General features: G+C 48.7%; 1 protein-coding gene and 5 non-coding genes across 6 annotated transcripts in view; 1 reads left to right on the top strand and 5 right to left on the bottom strand.

Moving 5' to 3' along the window:
- Nucleotides 1–20,521, bottom strand: part of LOC130040153 (uncharacterized) — a 249,284-nt gene that overhangs the window by 91,309 nt on the left and 137,454 nt on the right. Inside the window, exon 5 of the mRNA XM_056132168.1 lies at nucleotides 11,793–11,812. Coding sequence (XP_055988143.1) covers nucleotides 11,793–11,812 — 20 coding nt within the window. The remainder of the gene's footprint in view (nucleotides 1–11,792; nucleotides 11,813–20,521) is intronic.
- TRNAS-AGA (transfer RNA serine (anticodon AGA)) lies at nucleotides 5,732–5,813 on the bottom strand. The gene has a single exon. It is a non-coding gene; the product is annotated as a tRNA-Ser (tRNA).
- Nucleotides 7,865–7,946, bottom strand: TRNAS-AGA (transfer RNA serine (anticodon AGA)). The gene has a single exon. It is a non-coding gene; the product is annotated as a tRNA-Ser (tRNA).
- Nucleotides 12,543–12,614, bottom strand: TRNAQ-CUG (transfer RNA glutamine (anticodon CUG)). The gene has a single exon. It is a non-coding gene; the product is annotated as a tRNA-Gln (tRNA).
- On the top strand, nucleotides 16,280–16,361 carry TRNAS-UGA (transfer RNA serine (anticodon UGA)). Its single transcript has one exon. It is a non-coding gene; the product is annotated as a tRNA-Ser (tRNA).
- Nucleotides 20,303–20,374, bottom strand: TRNAD-GUC (transfer RNA aspartic acid (anticodon GUC)). Its single transcript has one exon. It is a non-coding gene; the product is annotated as a tRNA-Asp (tRNA).

Raw genomic sequence — 20,521 nt, 5'->3', positions numbered from 1 at the left:
CTCTCCAAAGGTCTCATTTTCCACCCACACACTTACTCCCAACTGTCACAGTAAAGATGACTCTCGGGTTGTGAGAGCAGGAAGGCAAACACCAACCGCCCACCCCTGCAGAGGTTCCTCCTGACGGCTTAACAGTCATGATCCCAGAGACTCAGGAACAAATCTCGGAATGCCCAATATACTCCCATCCCACACCCTCCCCCTACCTGGGGGGCAGATGATTTCCATATTACTCTCTCTCTATTTTGATCACATTCAATATTTTGACACCAGACCCACCATTATTATTTGGGATTTTACCCTAACACTCAGATCTGTCAAAAAGGCAACAGTAGACAATTTGTTTTCCATTTCTGGTTATGAATGACATATGATGTCGCGTGGCTGCAGTAGTGGCCACACGATTTTGAAATTCCGAAATTTTAACAACTAAATCTGGAGGGATTTCTACCCAAACCTGCTGGGTTCTGAGATTTGTTCTGAGTCTCTGGGATCAGAGGATGGCGGCCACCAAGCTGCCAAGGGGGAGCAGGCGGAGGGACAGCACCCTTTCCCCCCTGGGGTGGCCCTGTGACTGTAACCTACTGTGGGGTCTGGACACATTTCTGTCAAAAGCCACTGGGTTTCGAGATTTGTTTCTGAGTCTCTGGGATCATGGCCATTACGCAGTTTGATCAGGAGCCAGAGAGGCTGTTCGTGGGTGGCGACTCGGGGTCTTGCTGGGATGGGGAGGAAAGGGCCGGCTCCACCCCCATCCCGTGAGGCCCTGCGTGTCTTGTCACTGTGGGCCCAAACCTGACTGTCTACTGGCCTCTGGAGGATGGCGACCACCGGGCCACTGGGGGAACAGGCAAGGCTCGAAACCCTTTCCCACCTGGGGAGGCCCAGCGCCGGTAACCTACTGCAGGGACCTGACACATTTCTGCCAAAAGCCATTGGGTTTTGAGATTTGTCTCTGAGTCTCTGGGATCATGGCCATTAAGCAATTCAATCAGGAACCAGAGAGGCCATGCCTCCAATTATATAGCTGAGCCAGAGTTGGTTTGTGGGTGTGTCTCCCACATGTCTAACTTTTGGCCGTTTACTTTTTTTTTTTGCTTTTTGCTTTTTGGGGTTACACCCAGCAGTGCTCAGGGGTTACTCCTGGCTTTGCACTCTTACTCCTGGCAGTGTTTGGGGGACCATATGGGATGCTGGGGATCGAACCCTGGTCGGCCACTTGCAAGGCAAACGCCCTACCCGCTGTGCAATCGCTCCGGCCCCTGGCCGTTTACTCTCTTGGTAAACTTTGCCCCAAGATTTTGGGGTCTGACCAAAGGCACAGCAGGAATTTTGGGGTATCTGAAAGTCTAAAGGTGCTATCAGGCTTATGATGCACTCGCCTTATAGGTAGAGATTGATCTGCTGGTGGCACCATACCCCCAAAGTCATATTTTTCTATTTTAGATGTAGATGTCAGAAAGTGGAAGTACTGTGTCACATGGGAACTCGGTTCTTGTTTTCTTGAAGAACCTCTGTACTGTTTTCCAGACAATCCTCCCAGCAGTGAATGAGGGTCCTTTTTCACAGCATACCTGCCAACACTGGTTGTTTCCAGTCTTTTTTTTTTAATCTTATGTACATCACTTTAATACATTAGATTCCCACATTAGCGCAATCACGCGATGGGATCACTTAATCATTTAACTTCCCGTTAGTCATCGATTTGCTCGAGTGGGCGCCAGTAATGTCTCCATCTGTCCCTGTCGCGTGCTAGTGTAGCCCAATGGCATCTGTTCGCTCCGGGAACATGAAGGGCCTCAAACCGATCGTTCATGATCTTGACGAAGAAGTCTGAACATCTGGTAGGTGGGCGGCCACGTGGTCTTTTGACATCCCGTGGAATCCAGTCGGTAACAGCTCTAGTCCAGCGGTCGTCTTTAAATCTCATTACGTGACCAGCCCATCTGATTTTCGACACCTTGGCAAATGAGACAGCGTCCCTGATTCTTGATCATCGACGGATGTCCGAACTCCGGATTCTTTCTCTCATTTGAGTGAAACGTGATATTCCAAGCATAGCTCTTTCTATTCTTCTTTGGGAGACCTGAATAGTGTTCTCATCTTGTTTGCGTAGGGCCCAAGTCTCTGAGGCATATGTTAATGCAGGAAGAACAGTGGAATCAAAGAGATGTGCCCGGAGCCGGAGGTTCTTCGTCCTCTTAGCTATTTCTTCGATGTTCTTGAAGGTGTTCCAAGCCGCTCTCTTCCTCCTGCGCAGCTCGGGTGCCAGGTCATTTGTCATGTTGACCTCTCGACCTAGGTACACATAGCTGTTGCATTCGGAGATGGTCGTTCTGTTGAGAGCAAATGGGGCGTCAGGAACGAGGCTGTTTCTCATAAACATTGTCTTCGTAAGATTCAGCTGTAGTCCTACCTTTCCACACTCACGGTCAAAGTCGGCCAGCATTTGTGCCGCTTGGCTGATGTTTGGTGTTATTAAAACAATGTCCTCAGCAAAGCGGAGGTGGTGTAGTTGCCGACCATCTATCTTCACTCCCATTCCTTCCCATTCCAGTCGTTGCATGATGTTCTCGAGGGTGGCACTGAAGAGTTTCGGTGGAATGGTATCACCCTGCCGCACCCCTCTCTTGACATCAACAATCACTTCTTTGTAGAATGGTGAGATCCTGGTAGTGAATCCGCAATACAGCTCACGGAGGATCCTGATGTATTGGGCTTGAATGCCCTGATTGGCTAGGGCTTCAATGACCGCTTCCGTCTCAACAGAATCAAAGGCCTTCTTTAAATCAATGAACGTTAAACAGAGCGGCATCTTGAACTCCCGAGAAACCTCAATGAGCTTGGTTATCGTGTGGATATGGTCGATGGTGCTGAATCCTTTGCGGAACCCTGCTTGCTCGCATGGTTGTCCTTCATCTAGTGTTCTGCCAATCCTATTTAGGATGACTCGAGTGAACAACTTGTAGATGACAGACAATAGGCAGATCGGGCGATAGTTGCCAATGTCATGGATGTCTCCCTTCTTGAACAGTAGTACGGTCCTGCTAGTTTTCCATTGGGACGGAACCTTGCATTCAGACAGGTAGCGAGTGAAGAGCCGAGCCAGTGTATTGATGAGTACTGACAGCAGGTTCTTCAGGTGTTCAGGTCTGACCTTGTCTGGGCCGGTGCTGTTTGTTTCTTTACCGACAAAATGGCGTGTCGGATTTCGGAAGGGAGAACGTCGGGAACGACATATCCATCCTGTGGAATTTGGTATGTTGGCAAGTGGACATGGCTATCGAAGAGATTTGAGTAGAAGTCATGGATAATCTTCTCCATTGCCATTCTGGAGGATGTGATGGATCCATCAGGACGTCGGAGGGCAGTCACCTTGGTCTTGTAGTTGGCGAAGGACAGGCGGGCGTTACGAATACTTTTCCCGGCTTCTGCCGCATCTACCAGTACTTCTGCTCTTCTCTCTTTGCGGTCTTCCTTGATCGCATCTCTGCACTGCTTTGCAAGCTCGGAGGTTAGCTTGCGGTTGCCTGAGGCATGCGCCAAACCACGCTGGCAAATTAGCTCAAGAGTTTTCGAAGATAGGCGATTTTTTGTGGCTGTCTCTCTCTTGGCGTTCCTCGCACATTCATGGAGGTGCTGAACCAGTCGATCGTATTCCTCGTCAATGTTGTCAACAATGGCATCTTCCCATGTTGCCGCAATAGTACCAAAGAGTTCCCAGTTGGTGGTCATTCTGTGAGTTCTCTTTTTGAACTTTGCAGCCCTTTCTCCCCGCTCTGTGAAGTAGAATTTTGCACGAAGGAGATGGTGGTCCGATCCCATTCGAAATTTTGGGACAACAGCGACATCAGTCAGGCAAAACAGTCGATTGAATATGATGTGGTCTATTTCGTTGTGGAATCGTCCACCGGGAGACTCCCATGTCCATCGTTTAGATTCTGCCTTCTGGAACTGTGAGTTACCATGAATGGTCTTGGTCGACATGATGAACTCAGACAGTCTCTCACCCGGTTCGTTCCATTCTAGGCCATGGGTCCCAATGTGAAGTTCTTCAGCTGATCTTCTCGGTCCTATCTTGGCATTAAAATCACCCACAATGATCTTGTAGAAGGTGTGGTCTTCTTTATAGAACTTCTCTAGCTCCATGTAGAACTTCTCGATTTCTCTTTCATCATAATGAGATGTTGGTGCATAGACAACGAAGATAGAAACTGCAGGCAGTGAGCCACATCTATTCAAATGTAAACATCCGATTCTGGTTGTTAGGCATTCGAATGAATCAATGCTCTTGGCCAAGTTTGTGTTGACAAGGACACCGACGCCTCCAACACCTCTTTTATCGCATGTTCTGAGGAACAATTCTTCTCCAGTGTCGAAAATGGCATGGTGAGATTCGTGCCTTCTTGTCTCGGTCAGACCAATGATGTCGTACTTGATCATTCGCGCTTGTACCATCAGGTCCTCGATGGATGCATCTGATGCTAGCGTACGTGCATTGAAAGTACAGACGATCATTTTTGTCTTCCTTCGTTGTGGCAGCCTCGGTCGGCCTTGAGATTTTGTCAGCCTCTCCTTTCTCATCCTTCTCAGTGCTGCCATGTCAGTGAAGCCTTCAGGGTCAGGTGAATGAGATCAGTTGTAGTTACTGGTTTTGGCATATCGAATACACTACGGATAGCTTGCCAGGCTCTTCCGTGCGGGCGGAATACTCTCGGTAGCTTGCCAGTCTTTCCGAGAGGGATAGAGGCTTCTGGGGCGAACTCTAATCACCCTTGTAGGTGTTACCATATTTGAACCCTATCAAATACGGTACGACAATTCTGGAAGATGGGTATTTAATGTCTTATGATGTGTCGCAAGGCCGCTTTGCGGCCGCGCGGGTCCAGAAAGTGTCCTGGAGTGTGGCGACGGCTGGGTAGTGGAAGTAGTGTCGAGAGTGGAAGTCTGCCAGTGGGGTATTTATCTGGGTAGGGTGGGTCTCCTGTGTGCAATTCGATCCCTGGGTGGTTGATGGAAGCAGACAGGGCAGGGTAGGGTGGGGCTCCTGATTAGAATCCCTTTGTCACCTGTGGTTGGTGGGAGCAAGCAGAGTAGCTCCGTCCCTGGGTCCGCCGAGCCTGGAGTCCAAGATCTCAGAGAGTTCCGCTTATCTTGTTCCGCGATGGGACTTTGGGTCTAATTTCTGTGTCTGGAATAAGATAAACCCTTAAACCTTTCAGTCCCTCTCTCTCCAGCACCCTGGGCTCCAGAACCAGCCCACCCGTGTGACGTCATCCCTGCCTCTGGGACCGCATCACAAAGAAAATGGCTCTTCCTGCATGTCTCTCCTGGGCCCCAGCCCTTGTTCACACAGACCCAATGTGCACAGGAGAGTTGGCAAGCAGAGCACTTGAATCTGAGCTCAGCTTTCCTGGGTTTTCTTGCCCAGGAGGGTGTCCAGGCCTGGAGAGGAGCAGGTGACAAGGGCACAGTTGGACAAGGAGAGTCCAAGCTGCTGTCCGGCTTCCGGTGTAGGAAAAGCCGTGTTCCTAGCAGGCCATAAGAGGGGCCAGGCGAAGGTGGTGTTGTTGGGGAGGAAAAGGAGCAAGAGCACTGTGTGGGGATGGGCTCTCAAGAGCACTGTGTGGGGATGGGCATGCGATTAGGCTGGCTGGGGAAGACCTGCAAAGGCGGGGTGCATCAAGCAGCCTGATGAGTCAGGAGGTGTGTGCGGACAATCAAAAGGCATCGTAGTCGGCAGGATTCGAACCTGCGCGGGGAAACCCCAATGGATTTCTAGTCCATCGCCTTAACCACTCGGCCACGACTACATGAGATACATAATGCATCTCTATCCGTGTAGCTGGAAGATCTACTCCAAGCGGAGCCCTTCGGCTCTCTCCAAAGGTCTCATTTTCCACCCACACATTTACTCCCAACTGTCACAGTAAAGATGACTCTCGGGCTGTGAGAGCAGGAAGGCAAACACCAACTGCCCACCCCTGCAAGGTCCCTCCTGACGGCCCCAGGGAAGAAGACTGAGCAGGAGACATCGGCAAGGGAGGTGCCCTTAACATTAAACGTGTTTTATTCTTGTTTAGGCAACATGGTTAAGATAATGTTAAAGTTTATGATGCAGATGCACAAAGTTTCTGCCACCCTGCCACCTTACCACCTCTGGTCCAATCTTCCTTCCTCCCTCTTCCCCCATTTCTGTAATCTGTTTTGTACTCCAAGGTGTCAGGGGTTCTCATTGTTTGATACCATCTAAAATCTTGTTTCGTTTCAGATACTTCACAGAAAGTGAGATCAACTGGTATTGGTGCTTCCTCATCTGACTTATTTTGCTTAGGCCTGTACTTTCCAATCCCATCCACATTAAAGTAAACGTCACTGTTTCATTTTCATTCCACTTTTTCTTAGAGCTGTATAATATTCCATTCTGTGGATATGTGACAGCTTGATCTAGTCATCTGTCATTGGACGTTTGGGTTGTTTCCATATACTGGCAGTTGTACTTAGTGGTGTAATGAACAGAAATGTGCATTTATCTCTTCAAAGTCATGTTTTTCTTTTCTCTTTTTTTCATTTTTTTATAATTTTATTTATTGAATCTGTTCCTCACCGGGGCCCGTTGGAGGGGAGCAGGTTGAGCTTTCCTCCCCGCCCTGACCAGGGCTCCGGCAGCCGAAGACCTCCAGGACCAGCCACCACCATGCTGAGACCACTCTCCGCACACATGAAGGTACTGGCAGAGGGACAAAGCCACGTGGGTTCCGGGGCCGAGATCTCCAAGCCTACTCGGATTGGAGTCGAGAATCTTCCACCCAGATCCTCCAAATTCCAGTAGGCGGGGGTCACACCCACCACCTGGCCCCCTGGTGCCGTGTAATCCCATCAACGGCCAAGACTCAGAGACTATAAAATCCAGCCCCCGGAACCGAGCGGCCGCATTTGCGGCCGCGTGACATCTTATCAGGACATCTTTTTATGACATCTTATTATCTCATTCCTACTTTGGACAAACTTGCAGGCTATCGAATGTAGCCTGCCCACAGGGCAGAGTCTGGCAAACTCCCCGTGGCGTACCAAATATGCCAAATACCACTAACAATGATAGGTCTCATTCTCCTAAAGAGCCTTGAATATAATCTCAGGGCTAGGATGAAAGAGACGTTACTGGGGCCTGCTCGAGGCAATCGCCGAATAACAGGATGATGAAATTTATTGAATCACTGTGAAAGCAGTTACAAAGCTTTTGGGCTTAAGTCTCGGTCATACAATGAAACACCCGTCCTTTCACCAGTGCCCATTCTCCACCACCAAAACCCCCAGTATACTCCCATCCCACACCCTCCCCCTACCTTGGGGGCAGATGATTTCCACATTACTCTCTCCCTACTTTGATCACATTCAATAGTTTGACACCAGACCCACCATTATTTTCAACTCATTTGAAAAAAAAAAAAAGAAAGAAAAAAGAAAATGGCTCTTCCTGCATGTCTCTCCTGGGTCCCTTGATCAGACAGACCCAATGTGCACAGAAGACTTGGCAAGCAGAGCACTTGAATCTGAGCTCAGCTTTGCTGGGTTTCCTCACCCAGGAGGGTGTCCAGGCCTGGAGAGGAGCAGGTGACGAGGACAGTCCAAGCTGCTGTCCAGCTTTTGGTGTAGGAAAGGCCGCCTTCCCAGGCCATAGAGAAAAGGGGCCAGGCGAGGGTGGGTGTTGTTGGGGAGGAAAAGGAGCAAGAGCACTGTGGGGAGATGGGCTCTCAAAGCATTAGGGGGCATGCGATTAGGCTGGTTGGGGAAGGTTTGCAAAGGCGGGGTGCATCAAGCAGCCTGATGAGTCAGGAGGTGTGTGCGGGCAATCAAAAGGCATCGTAGTCGGCAGGATTCGAACCTGCGCGGGGAAACCCCAATGGATTTCTAGTCCATCGCCTTAACCACTCGGCCACGACTACATGAGATACATAATGCATCTCTATCCATGTAGCTGGAAGATCTACTCCAAGCGGAGCCCTCTGGCTCTCTCCAAAGGTCTCATTTTCCACCCACACACTTACTCCCACAGCAAAGATGACTGTCACAGTAAAGATGACTCTCGGGCTGTGAGAGCAGGAAGGCAAACACCAACCGCCCACCCCTGCAAGGTCCCTCCTGACGGCCCCAGGGAAGAAGACTGAGCAGGAGACATCGGCAAGGGAGGTGCCCTTAACATTAAACGTGTTTTATTCTTGTTTAGGCAACATGGTTAAGATAATGTTAAAGTTTATGATGCAGATGCACAAAGTTCCTGCCACCCTGCCACCTTACCACCTCTGGTCCAATCTTCCTTCCTCCCTCTTCCCCCATTGCTGTAATCTGTTTTGTACTCCAAGGTGTCAGGGGTTCGTCGTTCTTTGATGCCATCTAAAATCTTGTTTCTTTTCAGATACTTCACAGAAAATGAGATCAGCTGGTATTGGTGCTTCCTCATCTGACTTATTTTGCTTAAGACTGTACTTTCCAATCCCGTCCACATTAAAGTAAACTTCATTGTTTCATTTTCATTCCACTTTTTCTTAGAGCTGTATAATATTCCATTCTGTGGATATGTGACAGCTTGATCTAGTCATCTGTCATTGGACGTTTGGGTTGTTTCCATATACTGGCAGTTGTACTTAGTGGCCTAACGAACAGAAATATGCATTTCTCTCTTCAAAGTCATGATTTTTTTCATTTTGTGTAATTTTATTTATTGAATCACTGTGAGAGCAGTTACAAAGCTTTCGGGCTTAAGTCTTGGTCATGCAATGAAACATCCGTCCCTTCACCAGTGCCCATTCTCCACCACCAAAACCCCCAGTACACTCCCATCCCACACCCTCCCCCTACCTGTGGGGCAGATGATTTCCACATTACTCTCTCTCTACTTTGATCACATTCAATATTTTGACACCAGACCCACCATTATTATTTGGGATTTTACCCCAACACTCAGATCTTCCAAAAAGGCAACAGTAGACAATTTGTTTTCTATTGATGATTATGAATAACATATGATGTCGCGTGGCTGCAGTAGTGGCCGCACAATTTTGAAATTCTGAAATTTTAACAATTAAATCTGGAGGGATTTCTGCCCCAACCTGCTGGGTTCTGAGATTTGCTCTGAGTCTCTGGGATCATGGCCGTTAAGCAGCTTAATCAGGAGCCAGAGAGGCCGCTCATGGGCAGCGACTCAGGGTCTCGTTGGGATGGGGAGGAAAGGGCCGGCTCCACCCCCATCCCCTGAGGCCTTGCGTATCTCGTCACTGAGGGCCTAAACCTGACTGTCTAGTGGCCTCTGGAGGATGGCGGCCATTGGGCCACCAGGGGGAACTGGCCAAGCTACGAAACCTATTCCCAGCTGGGGTGGCCCAGTGCCAGTAACCTAATGCTGGGACCAGACGCATTTCTGCCAAAAGCCACTGGGTTTTGAGATTTGTTTCTGAGTCTCTAGGATCATGGCTGTTAAGAAGCTTGATCAGGAGCCAGGGAGGCCATTCGTGGGCGGTGACTCGGAGTCTTGTTGGGACTGAGAGAAAAGGGATGGCTCCACCCCCATCCCATGAGGCCCCTTGTGTCTCATCACTGTGGGCCCAAGCCTGACTGTCCAGTGGCCTCTGGAGGATGGCGACCACCAGGCCACCACGGGAAACAGCCAAGGCAAGGAAACCTATTCCCATTTTGGTGGCCCAGCGCCAGTAACCTACTGCAGGGACCGGACGCATTTCTGCCAAAAGTCACTGGGTTTCGAGATTTGTTTCTGAGTCTCTGGGATCATGGCCATTAAGCAGTTCGATCAGGAACCAGAGAGGCCATGCCTCCAATTATATAGCTGAGCCAGAGGTGGTTTGTGGTTGTGTCTCCCACATACCTAACTTTTGGCCATTTACTTTTTTTTTCTTTTTGAGGTCACACCCAGCAGTGCTCAGGGGTTACTCCTGGCTTTGCACTCAGGAATTACTCCTGGGGTGCTTGGGGGACCATATGGGATGCTGGGGATCGAACCCAGATTGGCCGCCCTACCTGCTGTGCTATCACTCCGACCCCTGGCCATTTACTCTTTTGGTAAACTTTGCCCCAAGATTTTGGGGTCTGGCCAAAGGCACAGCAGCAATTTTGGGATATCTGAAATTCTGAAGGCGTCATCAGGTTTATGATGCACTCACCTCACAGGTGCAGATTGACCTGCTGGTGGCACTATACCCCCAAAGTCATGTTTTTCTATTTTAGAGGTAGATGTCAGAAAGTGGAAGCGCTGGGTCACATGGGAACTTGGTTCTTGTTTTTTTGAAGAACCTCCGTATTGTTTTCCAGACAATCCTCCCAGCAGTGAATGAAGGTCCTTTTTCACAGCATACCTGCCAACACTGGTTGTTTCCAGTCTTTTTTTTTTTTTTAATCTAAGGCATTTTCTCTAGTATGAGATTTTTTTTTTATCTTACTGTTGTTTTGATTTGTATTTCAATGACATTAAGTGATGATGAACACTTTTCACATACATTATGTACATATATATCTTTATAAGTCTACCTATCTACTGGCTATCTGTCAGTCTTCAGACAAGTGTCTATTCATCTCTTCGCCCCATTTTTGATGGGATTATTGTTTTTTCTTGCTACTGCTGCTTCTACGACATTTGCTGTGAAATTATAGTGTTGCTGAAACGTAATGAGGTATACTTACGTGTATCAATTAACTTACCCTGGTGTTTCTTTCTTGGTCTACAACATTAAGATCAGAGACCAAACATCTATTTATTACTATCACTAGGCCTGAGTCTAATTTACTTAAACAATTAATATCACTGTTCAGAATTTTGAATGAAATTTACTTTGGAAAACTAAGTCAGCTATCTATGTGAGAGTCAGGCTTGTAAGTGGGACCAATTATCTCTTCTCACAAGGGGGTTTTTCATCTCGAATACTCTTCACATGATTAGAATCCTTTTTCCCATAGAATATGATGAGGAAGACTGTGATAGTGAGGAAACTGAAGATAAAATTCCAGGGAAGACAGCAATACGATTCTCCAGGCCAAAATGGCACAAAATCAAACCGGAATGCAAAATGTCTATGGAAAAAAATGGTAACACAAGATCAAGAGGTCAAAATCCTTAGAAGAAAACAGGAAAAGAACAGTAACACCAAGAGGACTCGTCTCTGTAGAAGACTTTAAAGTAAAAATGCAAGCAAGGACAGGAAAGGTGGAACTCTGGTGAAAGGAAGGTGTCTCGGGAGGAGGAGGTACTGAAAAATGGTAAAGTTTCTGACGAAACAGTACTGTAAACACAGTGCCAAGAGGAAAAAGGTGTTTCCTACAGAGGCAGGCTGGCAAGGGTCAGGGAAACTGGGGACACAGTTGGAGGAAAGGGGACACTGGTGAATGGATTGGTGCTCGAGCACTCTCTGCCTGAAACTCACTCAAGGATAACGTTGTCATTCGCAATGACTCAGTTACGGACAAAGAAAGGTGGATGGATGGATGAGATACACAGACACACAGGATCACTGAGGCTGTCACAAATGGATGAATGCCGCAAGAATGAATGACAGGCGGCTTCCTGCAACAAGAGAAAATTATTTTTAGCTGTGTGTGTGTGTGTGTGTGTGTGTGTGTGTGTGTGTGTGTGTAAAAGAGCCATAAGGTTGCTTATCAGGTGCTCTGTAACTGAAATTAAAATATACAACTTTTAGAAAGACAAATGGGTAAGATGAAACCAAGGAAAGCATATGGACTTAACTTCTGGAGGGTGCTGTAACTTCACAATTTGTTAGAAAAAGTACTCTCTATAATAGAAATCTTTCTTTTCTGAAGATAAAACAATTACAGTGACATCCTAGGATATGATCTGAAACTCTTTCTGTGGAACATGTTTATATCCTAGGCAGCAGTTCTAGGTACAGATTATTGTCACTGGAATGCCCAATTTCAAGGCTCTCCCCAAGCTCTAAGAAAATGCTCCAAGATGTTGACTGGCCTGATCAGGTTCTCATCAGCTTCTCATACCTGAGAGAGGTCAAGATCAAGAAACTCCTTAATTTAAATACTAGATGCTTGCAAATCTCTACAAGGACCTACAACTGCTGGTCCTCCTCCTTCACACGCACTTCCAAGTCTCAGTGTCTCTGGCCCGAACAGTATCACATCCATCAGCAGTTCCTCCCTCACAGCCGAAAACCCTAGCAAGGCACTCGCTATAGAGATAGAGATCCCTCAGCTTTGCCGGATCCTTTTGTGCATATATGAAGTGAGTTTGCTCCATCTCAGAACAAAGCAGTAGAGCAACAGAAAAATTTAGCCCAACTGACTCCAAAGGCTCGGAAATACCAATTACGTGAGAAATTCGACAAGGAGGAGGGATGATCCTAGCCCTGGACTTAACGCAGGAAGCCCGTGGGGCTGACGGGAACGGGGTCCCGGTCCAGCGTCTGGGAACCACTCTGGGTTCCTGTGATCCAAGGACTAGCTGCCAACCATCATCCCTAAGGCAGAAACCTGCAGGATGGGAAGAAAAAAAACACCTAAAAAGCTACAGGTTCCACCGAGATTTGAACTCGGATCGCTGGATTCAGAGTCCAGAGTGCTAACCATTACACCATGGAACCCCACGGAGGGATGCAGGACAGTGCTAGCCCTCGTAGGACACATGCCCGTTTCGGGTTCGGGGTGTTTCCCCCCCCGCCCACTGCAGCCTGGCCGTCACCCCCCCTGCCACAGCCCCTGCCCTGCGCGCGGCAGCTGCTCGGGGGTCGCGGCTTGGGAGCCACTTGGCGTCTCGGCCGCGCGCAGGTGTCCCGAGGCTGCTCGGCGCGGGGCGCCCGCAGCGTCTCGAGAACTGCTCCCACCCGGTCTTCTCCCAAGGGGCGTGCTTGCAAATTCACGGTAGTGACATGTAAACTGCGGCGAAACCGTCTCACTGTGGGTCCCCCACGATCGGGGCAGGAGGAATCCCCAGATGAGAAACGCCCCCGCCTGCCGCGAAGGCGCCACCTCGTGGAGACCGAAGGTAAATGCACGCTGAGGCGCGCAGGCCCGCCCTGGTTAATTCAAATACTGGACAACCAGGAGGAATTGTTGGAGCAAGTTTCCCTTGCCCTCGGTTACCAATATTAATGAAAAGGGGTGGAAAAGGGAACTTTACACTTTTTTTTTTGCTTTCACACTTTTTACGGTATAATTAAACAGAGCTACTGTCTGAGAAAACTGGGAAATTGGGATGAAGCTTCTTTGTTTGAGCCAACCTAATTGCACCTGTGATTTTTTTTCCCTGCTAGAATCTAATTGCTTTGTTCAGAAGCACTTGTTTAAAAATAATAGAGTGGCCTATCATAAAATGTCTCCGTGCTCTGCGGCAGTTGGTCAAATAGGTAAGGACTAGTAGATGTGTCACTTTAATGGATTGGATTTAGCCTGTAGATACCCTCTGTGTGTGTGTGTGTGTGTGTGTGTGTGTGGTGGTGGTGGTGTCACTGAACCATTCGTGACACATTTAGGTCACTGACAATAAAAAAAATAATTGTTGGCTTGATAATTATATAAGTATTAGTTTATCATGCTTTAATTGTGCACCCTAACGGAAGGTGAGTGGCTCTTGTAAGTCCTGTGGGTTTTCTGTTAGAAAGATAAGTGTTTCTACTGCCATAACCTTATTAATTCTAGGATGTCGCGCTCGGTAAGTTTCCGAATGTCCTTACACATTTCCACACAAGAACAACACACAGTGTGAACCCGCTCAGTTTCTTGACCTTTTTCTCACCGTGGCCCCCTTCCGACCCTCTCCTTCCTGTGCCCCCCGCCCCTGTCTCATTCTGTTACACTATTCCTTTTACTCTATTTTCACCTGTGGCCCCTTGGAATGTCCTGGAAGTAAATAAGAATAAATAAAAGGGGCACACAGCTATTTGGGGGAGACGCAGCGTGCCCATGGGTGCACGTGAAGACGGCCACCGGCTCCTGGACCGGAAGAGTCCCCGCTGCAGGCGAGCGCCAGAGAACCGAACTCCGGCTCCAGAACTGCGGGCTCTGCGGTGCTAAGAGCAAAGGTGGACAGAACCCACAGACCCTCCCGACTGCAGCAGGACTCTGCATGTGACAGCTGATACTCGACACAAAATGGCAGCACGTGACAACTGTGGGCGTCCTTCCTCCAAAACCTTAAACCCGGCCTGGCTGTGAGAAAAATACCCAAGCCTGAATGGGGGACATTTTGCAAACATCTGCAGAACCCTCCAGATCAACAAAGACAGAGAAACGGCCGGAAGCAGAGGAATGGCAGGAGACAGACGGACAAGCCTGTCATGTGGAATTCTGAAGAGGACCCGATTGGAAAACGACCCATCAGGCCAAATGGAAGGACCCTGGAATAGTTTTTGGAACTTAATAATAATGTATAAACATTTGTTCATTAATTATAGTAAGTGTGCGTTACTAATGTAAGAGTAGAGGCTAAATCAGGGAAAATGGAATGTGAGAGAGAATCCAGAACAAGACCATTCCATCTTCCTGAAGTAGAAAATTTAGAAGCAGTTCCACTTAGCGACCCATTCTAGACGGTGGGCAAAGATGACTCGGTCAGAAATCACAGTTCCAACGAGAACAGAACAAGTGGGCAAGCCAGACAGGCTCTGCCTGGTCACAGAAACAATCAGTAAATGAACTGCATGGGACTTAAGGCAAATTGTATTCATCACTGATCGTACCAAACACTGTATATATTAGTAACCACTGTGTATGTTAAATCAAAAATACCCACCCTGGAAGCAACATAGCCTGTATGTAGCCTATCGAAGCTCTGGATGAACTGCATTCAGGCGCGGATCCTTTCTGGCAGTGACCAGGTGGAATCCACAAGCGGGGGCCTCTCTTCTCTCTCTCTCTTGTGCTGTTCCTCCGGCAGACTCCTGGAACATCAGAAAGTAGAAAAGTACAGCTCATGGGAGGAGGGACGAAACCCGGAGTAGCTGAAATGATCTTTGTGCCTGTAGAGCGCTGGCCTGCCTGTCCCCAGGGCCACCTGTGACTGAGAAGCCGCAGTCCCTGAAAGGGAGCATGCGTGACCCCGGCCTGCACCGAGTCCAGCTGGAACCAGAAAGGAGAGAAAGTGTGCTGGACACAGGACTGGGCGGGAAGCAGACAGCGGCCCTGCTCTTGCAGACTGGGGTTTACTGCTGAGATGTGGCCTTGTGGTGACGATGCTGGAGTGAAAATGGAAACAGGATATCCTGGGAGGGGGACGGGCCTGCAAGGCACTGTGGATGCCCAGCATCTGAGCAGAGCTGATACCGCTGAGAAGGGAGACTTGGTCCCCACTGGATCAGAGGAGGTGCCACCCAGAGGCCAGCCGCTGGCCTGGGCGCAGAGTCGTGGGCTAGGGCAAGGTAGGATCTTTCTAGAGACGATGAGGGAGAATGTGTGTCGTGACTCGCCCCTCGTTCCTGCATGGACAAAGACCCAGAATGTTCCTTGGTGGGTAGCTCCAGTCTGTCTCCCTCTCGCAGGGCCTCTGTCCCTGCATGTCTGTGTTTCTGTTTGCCTCCAACACTCCCTCTCTCGGGGCTCCAGTCCACTGATGTTGGGCCAGTGCCAATCTACTGACACCTCATCATACATCCGCTTCCTTGGCAAAGACTGTTTCCAAAGATGCCACATTAACAGGCATGGCAGGTTGGAACTTCAGCTCATCTCACAGGGCACTATGGGAGCAATTCCTCTTTCTTCCTGCTCCAAATGAAAATAGAGTTCGAGTCTCTTAACATGAAAGGTTTGCCACTGGATTTGAAAAGCCTTCCTAAATATACTGAGTGCTTTCCCAAAAACACTTCTATTCCCAGGACTCAATGACAGTTCCCAAACTCCTTGTTAAGACAGCTACAGTTCTTTGGTCTCACTGAATCAAGTCTCTAAGCTTGATTAGAAAGAGCACTATCCATCGAGATTCAGTGTGGTCTTCACGGTCTCCGATGGGGTTGGGGAGACAGGGGTCGAATGTCCTCAGCTGGAAACTGTTTCTGAAGTTGCTCCTCCCTTTTATCCAGGATGTTGGTGCTACAGACTTTGCTTTGTTGCAGAGCTCTCAAGTTTAGAGGCATCCTGTGTGCTGAACCCTCTTACTTAACCTCCTGTACCTAGAGCCCTGCTCAGATTGTCTTTTGAAGTTCTTGTAAGGCAAGGAAAAGGTAAAATAATTAAGTCGTCAGATTTCCTTCAGGTCCATTATAGAATGTAATCATATCATCATTCAAAGGTACTCACAAGAAGCTAACAGGTATGGGTAGTCGTGGCCGAGTGGTTAAGGCGATGGACTTGAAATCCATTGGGGTCTCCCCGCGCAGGTTCGAATCCTGCCGGCTACGTTTTAATCAGATCATTACCTCAGCATTAGTCATACCTTGACTAACCACTTCAGCTAAATTAAGTCCCGCTCATTAAGGAACCCAGGAACCAACAGCTATCAACAGTTATAAGATGGCAACCATCTTATAACATTCTTATCTCTGGCACCGAACTGTCATGCATGATCTCATAGAAGATGTTAGGTAGTTTTAGACCCATGTGAAGATGAAAAAGAGGCTTGGCTGCCAACACCACATAATAAATTCTCTCAAGCTCCAGGCCTTCATCTTAAATGAAGTTGGGAAGTCAGTTTTCACAAGCACCTCAGAGTTCACACTTTTTACAAAGGAGTGCTTAGCAGACCCAAGTCTAGCAGTTGACAGAAATGATTCTAGTGTCAGCCCCCTAGCAGCAAGAATCATATTCTTCCAAGTGCACTATTGATGCTACCTTGTATAACCCTCATGCCATTTGTATAAAGTAAATACTATTACCCTCATCTCATAAATCTGGAAACTAACCCCTAGGAGTAAAATATGTAAAATTTGATCAAGCCCACCCAGCTAATAAAGGGAAGGATTGACCTTGAACACTGCCGGGATTTATATTTATTTATTTATTTTTGCTTTTTTGGGTCACACCCGGCGATGCACAGGAGTTGCTCCTGGTTCATGCACTCAGGAATTACTCCTGGCGGTGCTCAGGGGACCATATGGGATGCTGGGAATCGAACCTAGGTCGGCTGCGTGCAACACAAGTGCCCTACCGACTGTGCTGTTGCTCCAGCACCAGGATTTTTATTTTTAACCCAGCAATGCTCAGGGGCTATCCTCGACTCTGCACTCAGGAATTACTCCTGGCGGTGCTTGGGGGACTATATGGGATGCTGGAGATCGAACCCGGGTCAGCACACTGTACTATCGCTCCGGCCCCATCTGCTGGAATTTTTAATCTCAGGTCAGAAAGTCAAACAGGTGGGGCAGGCCAGAGTTAGATCAAGGAGGCCAACTGGTGCCAGCTGAAATGAATGTTACGGCCTGATTCTCTTAGTTTTGCCTTTACAGAAGTCTGAGCTGCTGGACTGGAACAGGGGTCGGTTTGTCCAAATTCAGGGATTATCACTCAAAAGCAATGAGGCTGGGCCTGTTTCTGAGCAATAACAACAGCGGCTGGGGTGGCAGCTGCACCCGTGTGATTTGTTTTTAAAGGGCAACGTACCCCGTGTTTCTTCTTGCCTGGAAATTTGAGGGTAAGGTTGGTTCAACCACAGAAGTAGAGAACAAGAATATCGGCTGCTGAGCCTGTGAATAATTCTTGCTTGAAAATAAAAACAATATTCACGTTGAATCCCACACAAAGACTCATTGATCCTGGTACACAGGGTGTAGCACATTGGCTCTGAGTTTCATTCTGAGATTCAACGTTTCAAAAGGAGGCATTAGAGAGGGGGACCTATAAGTCTGGAAGGCCCGGGGAAGTCACAGGATGATTTTTGGCAGGGTGGTTTTAGATCTCAGAGATGACTAAAGGAGGTCTGTGGCTGTAACGGAATTTGAAAACTAAGCAAATGGCTACAATCGTTGTCAGAGGTTGAGCAGTAGATCTTGCAGTTTTACTTTGCTACAGTTTTGTAGGGCATTTGCAAATTCTGGTCTGGTTATTCAGCTGTCCGCGATAGAAGTGAGGACCAAAACATGGAGGTAGAATTGAAAAATAAAAAACAAAACTCGCATGAGGGAGAGAAAAAGCTCACTAAGTTTGGAGCACAGATTCCTGCTAGCACCGTGTTCAGTACGAGCGTCTCACCCGAAAGGTGCAAGGTAATGTGCTCTGGCTCAGACCCCCATCCTTTCTGCCCTCCAGCAGGAGCCGAGCCTGCCCAAGGGGACCACGTGGACCACTCGAGAACGAGGGGCAATTCAGAGCCAAGTTCTGTGGTTCCCATCACAAGGAAGTGGGAAGGAAAGATCCAATTAGGGGCATAGAACAAGTGAGGGGGAAAAAGACGTGAAAAAGGAGGGAGGGAGGGAGGCAGGGAGGGAGGGAAGAAGGGAGGAAGGAAAGGAGGAAGGAAGGAAGGAAGGAAGGAAGGAAGGAGACAAGATGGAAGGGGTCGGGAGAGGAGGCCCGCCAGGCTGCCAGTCCTGCACCTCTCAGTCCTCCTGACCCCCAGGGCAGCCCCTCCATTCTCAGTGGCTCTTGCTCGGGGACATCTTCCTTCCGGCTCACTCCTACAAACAGCCAGGGCTCAGGGAGACGGTGCGAAGGGCAGGAGAGAGTTAATATGTTCATGCAGGCGCCTCCAGGGTGTGAGCCCCCACACCACCATCAGGGACCCCAATCTCTCCTCCTGCCAAACAAACAAGCATCCAAACAGCCCCAGGTGTCAAGGCATTTCTTCAAGTCCGTGTCAGTGTCATTCTGTAGTTGTACTCCATGCCATCTGCAACATGGTAATGTAAGTGGGGCGTTTTGCCGAGCAGATAACTGTATTTGGTGATCTGTCACGGTTGCATGGTTTCCCCAAGCGATTGCACCACTTCATATTCCCAGATATGAAGTGTAGTTAAGCTCCACATAATTGAAAACACTGGTTCTTCTGCCTTTAATCTATTCATTTCCTAGGAGCTAAGTAATTGTGACAGCCAGTTTTATGTGTCTGCTCTGACAATGTTAAGCAACCTTTGATTGGTTTCTGTGGGGCTTCTGGGGGGTGTTCTTGGGTAAAACCGATGGACTCAGAAGTCAGACAGCCCTCTTTAACATGGGCGGTCCTGTCCCTAGGTCCCCACTGCTGGGACTTGGCAGGCAACTCTATTTATGACCTGGGCTTCTGTTTCAACGGACTGACTTGTTCATCCCAAGCCAAATGCCCCAATGTTATGGTATGCGAAGGAGTTAGAAAAATAAGTTCTGCTCCTTTCAGGAAAAACATTGAACTCATGTAACTGCCACCCATCCACAGTGCCTGGCTTGCAGCTTCAGATCGTGCTGCATTTCTTTAGAGACTGTCGGTGACAGGGTTTCAGATATAACCTCTTCAACATCAGTGCTGATTGTGCCTGTGTGCCCCCTGGGACCAGAGGATCTCCTCTTCCTGCGAGGCTGTTGGCACTTGGCCATCTCCACACATTTGATCTGCATCTTGTTGATGCTGTGGTCCAGGGACACCAGTTTGGAGCTCCCTCGGTCAACCGGATCCATCCAAAGGAACACACACACGGTCCCTAACTGTGCTAAGCCTGAATCATCCCAGGAGAGTCGAGGGGAATGAAGGACTTGACCTAGAATTTGTATTTTTTGGGGCGAGGGAAGAGGTGTGAGGGGGCAGGTAGAAATGTTCAGGGGCTCCTCCTGGCACAGTGTTAGGGGGTCGCTCCCAGTGCTGCCCCTCTAGAGAGCCCCCGCCCCCACCACCTTGCAATATTGCCTCAGAAGTTCTTTGGGCATGTGAATGAGAGACAAGAGCCAGACAATCATATTCTTCTTAATCTGTGTCGTTTAAATTCAGAATCGCACTGAGTTGGTGCTGTGCCCACAGCAGCCTGGCCCAGGAGGGCAAGGAGAGGAGGGTGGGGGAGTCCTTCACCTGGCTCCCCCAGGGGCCACACCCAGAGGCCAGCTCCAGAGGAAATCAGCCACCTGGAACTGGCTCCATCTTGAGCACCACCCCAGGAACTGGAGGATCCCTGCTCGTTCATCAGCGTTGAGCAGCTTTTCAATTTTCCATTTCACACGTTCTTTAGGGACTGTGGTTTTTCAGTAGTCAGTGACAGGGTTTCATACATAACACATTCAACCCTTCCACCATGCCCCCCAGTCGTGCCTGTTACCCACTCCCTTTCCCTTAACCCCTCCTCACCTAAGAGTAAAGCAGGGATGGGCTACAATAAGTAGGAAAATCACAGAAATTTTAACACTGGGCTAGTATAAAGGGAAGGAAAAAAAAAAGATATCTTATCTCCCCGTCGGGGAATCGAACCCCGGTCTCCCGCGTGACAGGCGGGGATACTCACCACTATACTAACGAGGAAGACGATGATGACGGTTGACTCTTGGAAGTACTTAATAAATGAGAACCCTCTTGTCTGCGTTCTAACCAGTAGCCGGGCGTTCTCGGAGCCCTTTAGCAAATGAGGGCCCAACGACAGCCCCACCTAGTTTCTCCCGGGCCCTCTGC

The sequence above is a fragment of the Sorex fumeus genome, unplaced genomic scaffold, assembly GCF_029834395.1.
Source record: "Sorex fumeus unplaced genomic scaffold, SorFum_2.1 ptg000094l, whole genome shotgun sequence".
In the NCBI taxonomy this organism is placed as follows: domain Eukaryota; kingdom Metazoa; phylum Chordata; class Mammalia; order Eulipotyphla; family Soricidae; genus Sorex; species Sorex fumeus.
This window is presented reverse-complemented; position numbering and strand designations above follow the sequence as displayed.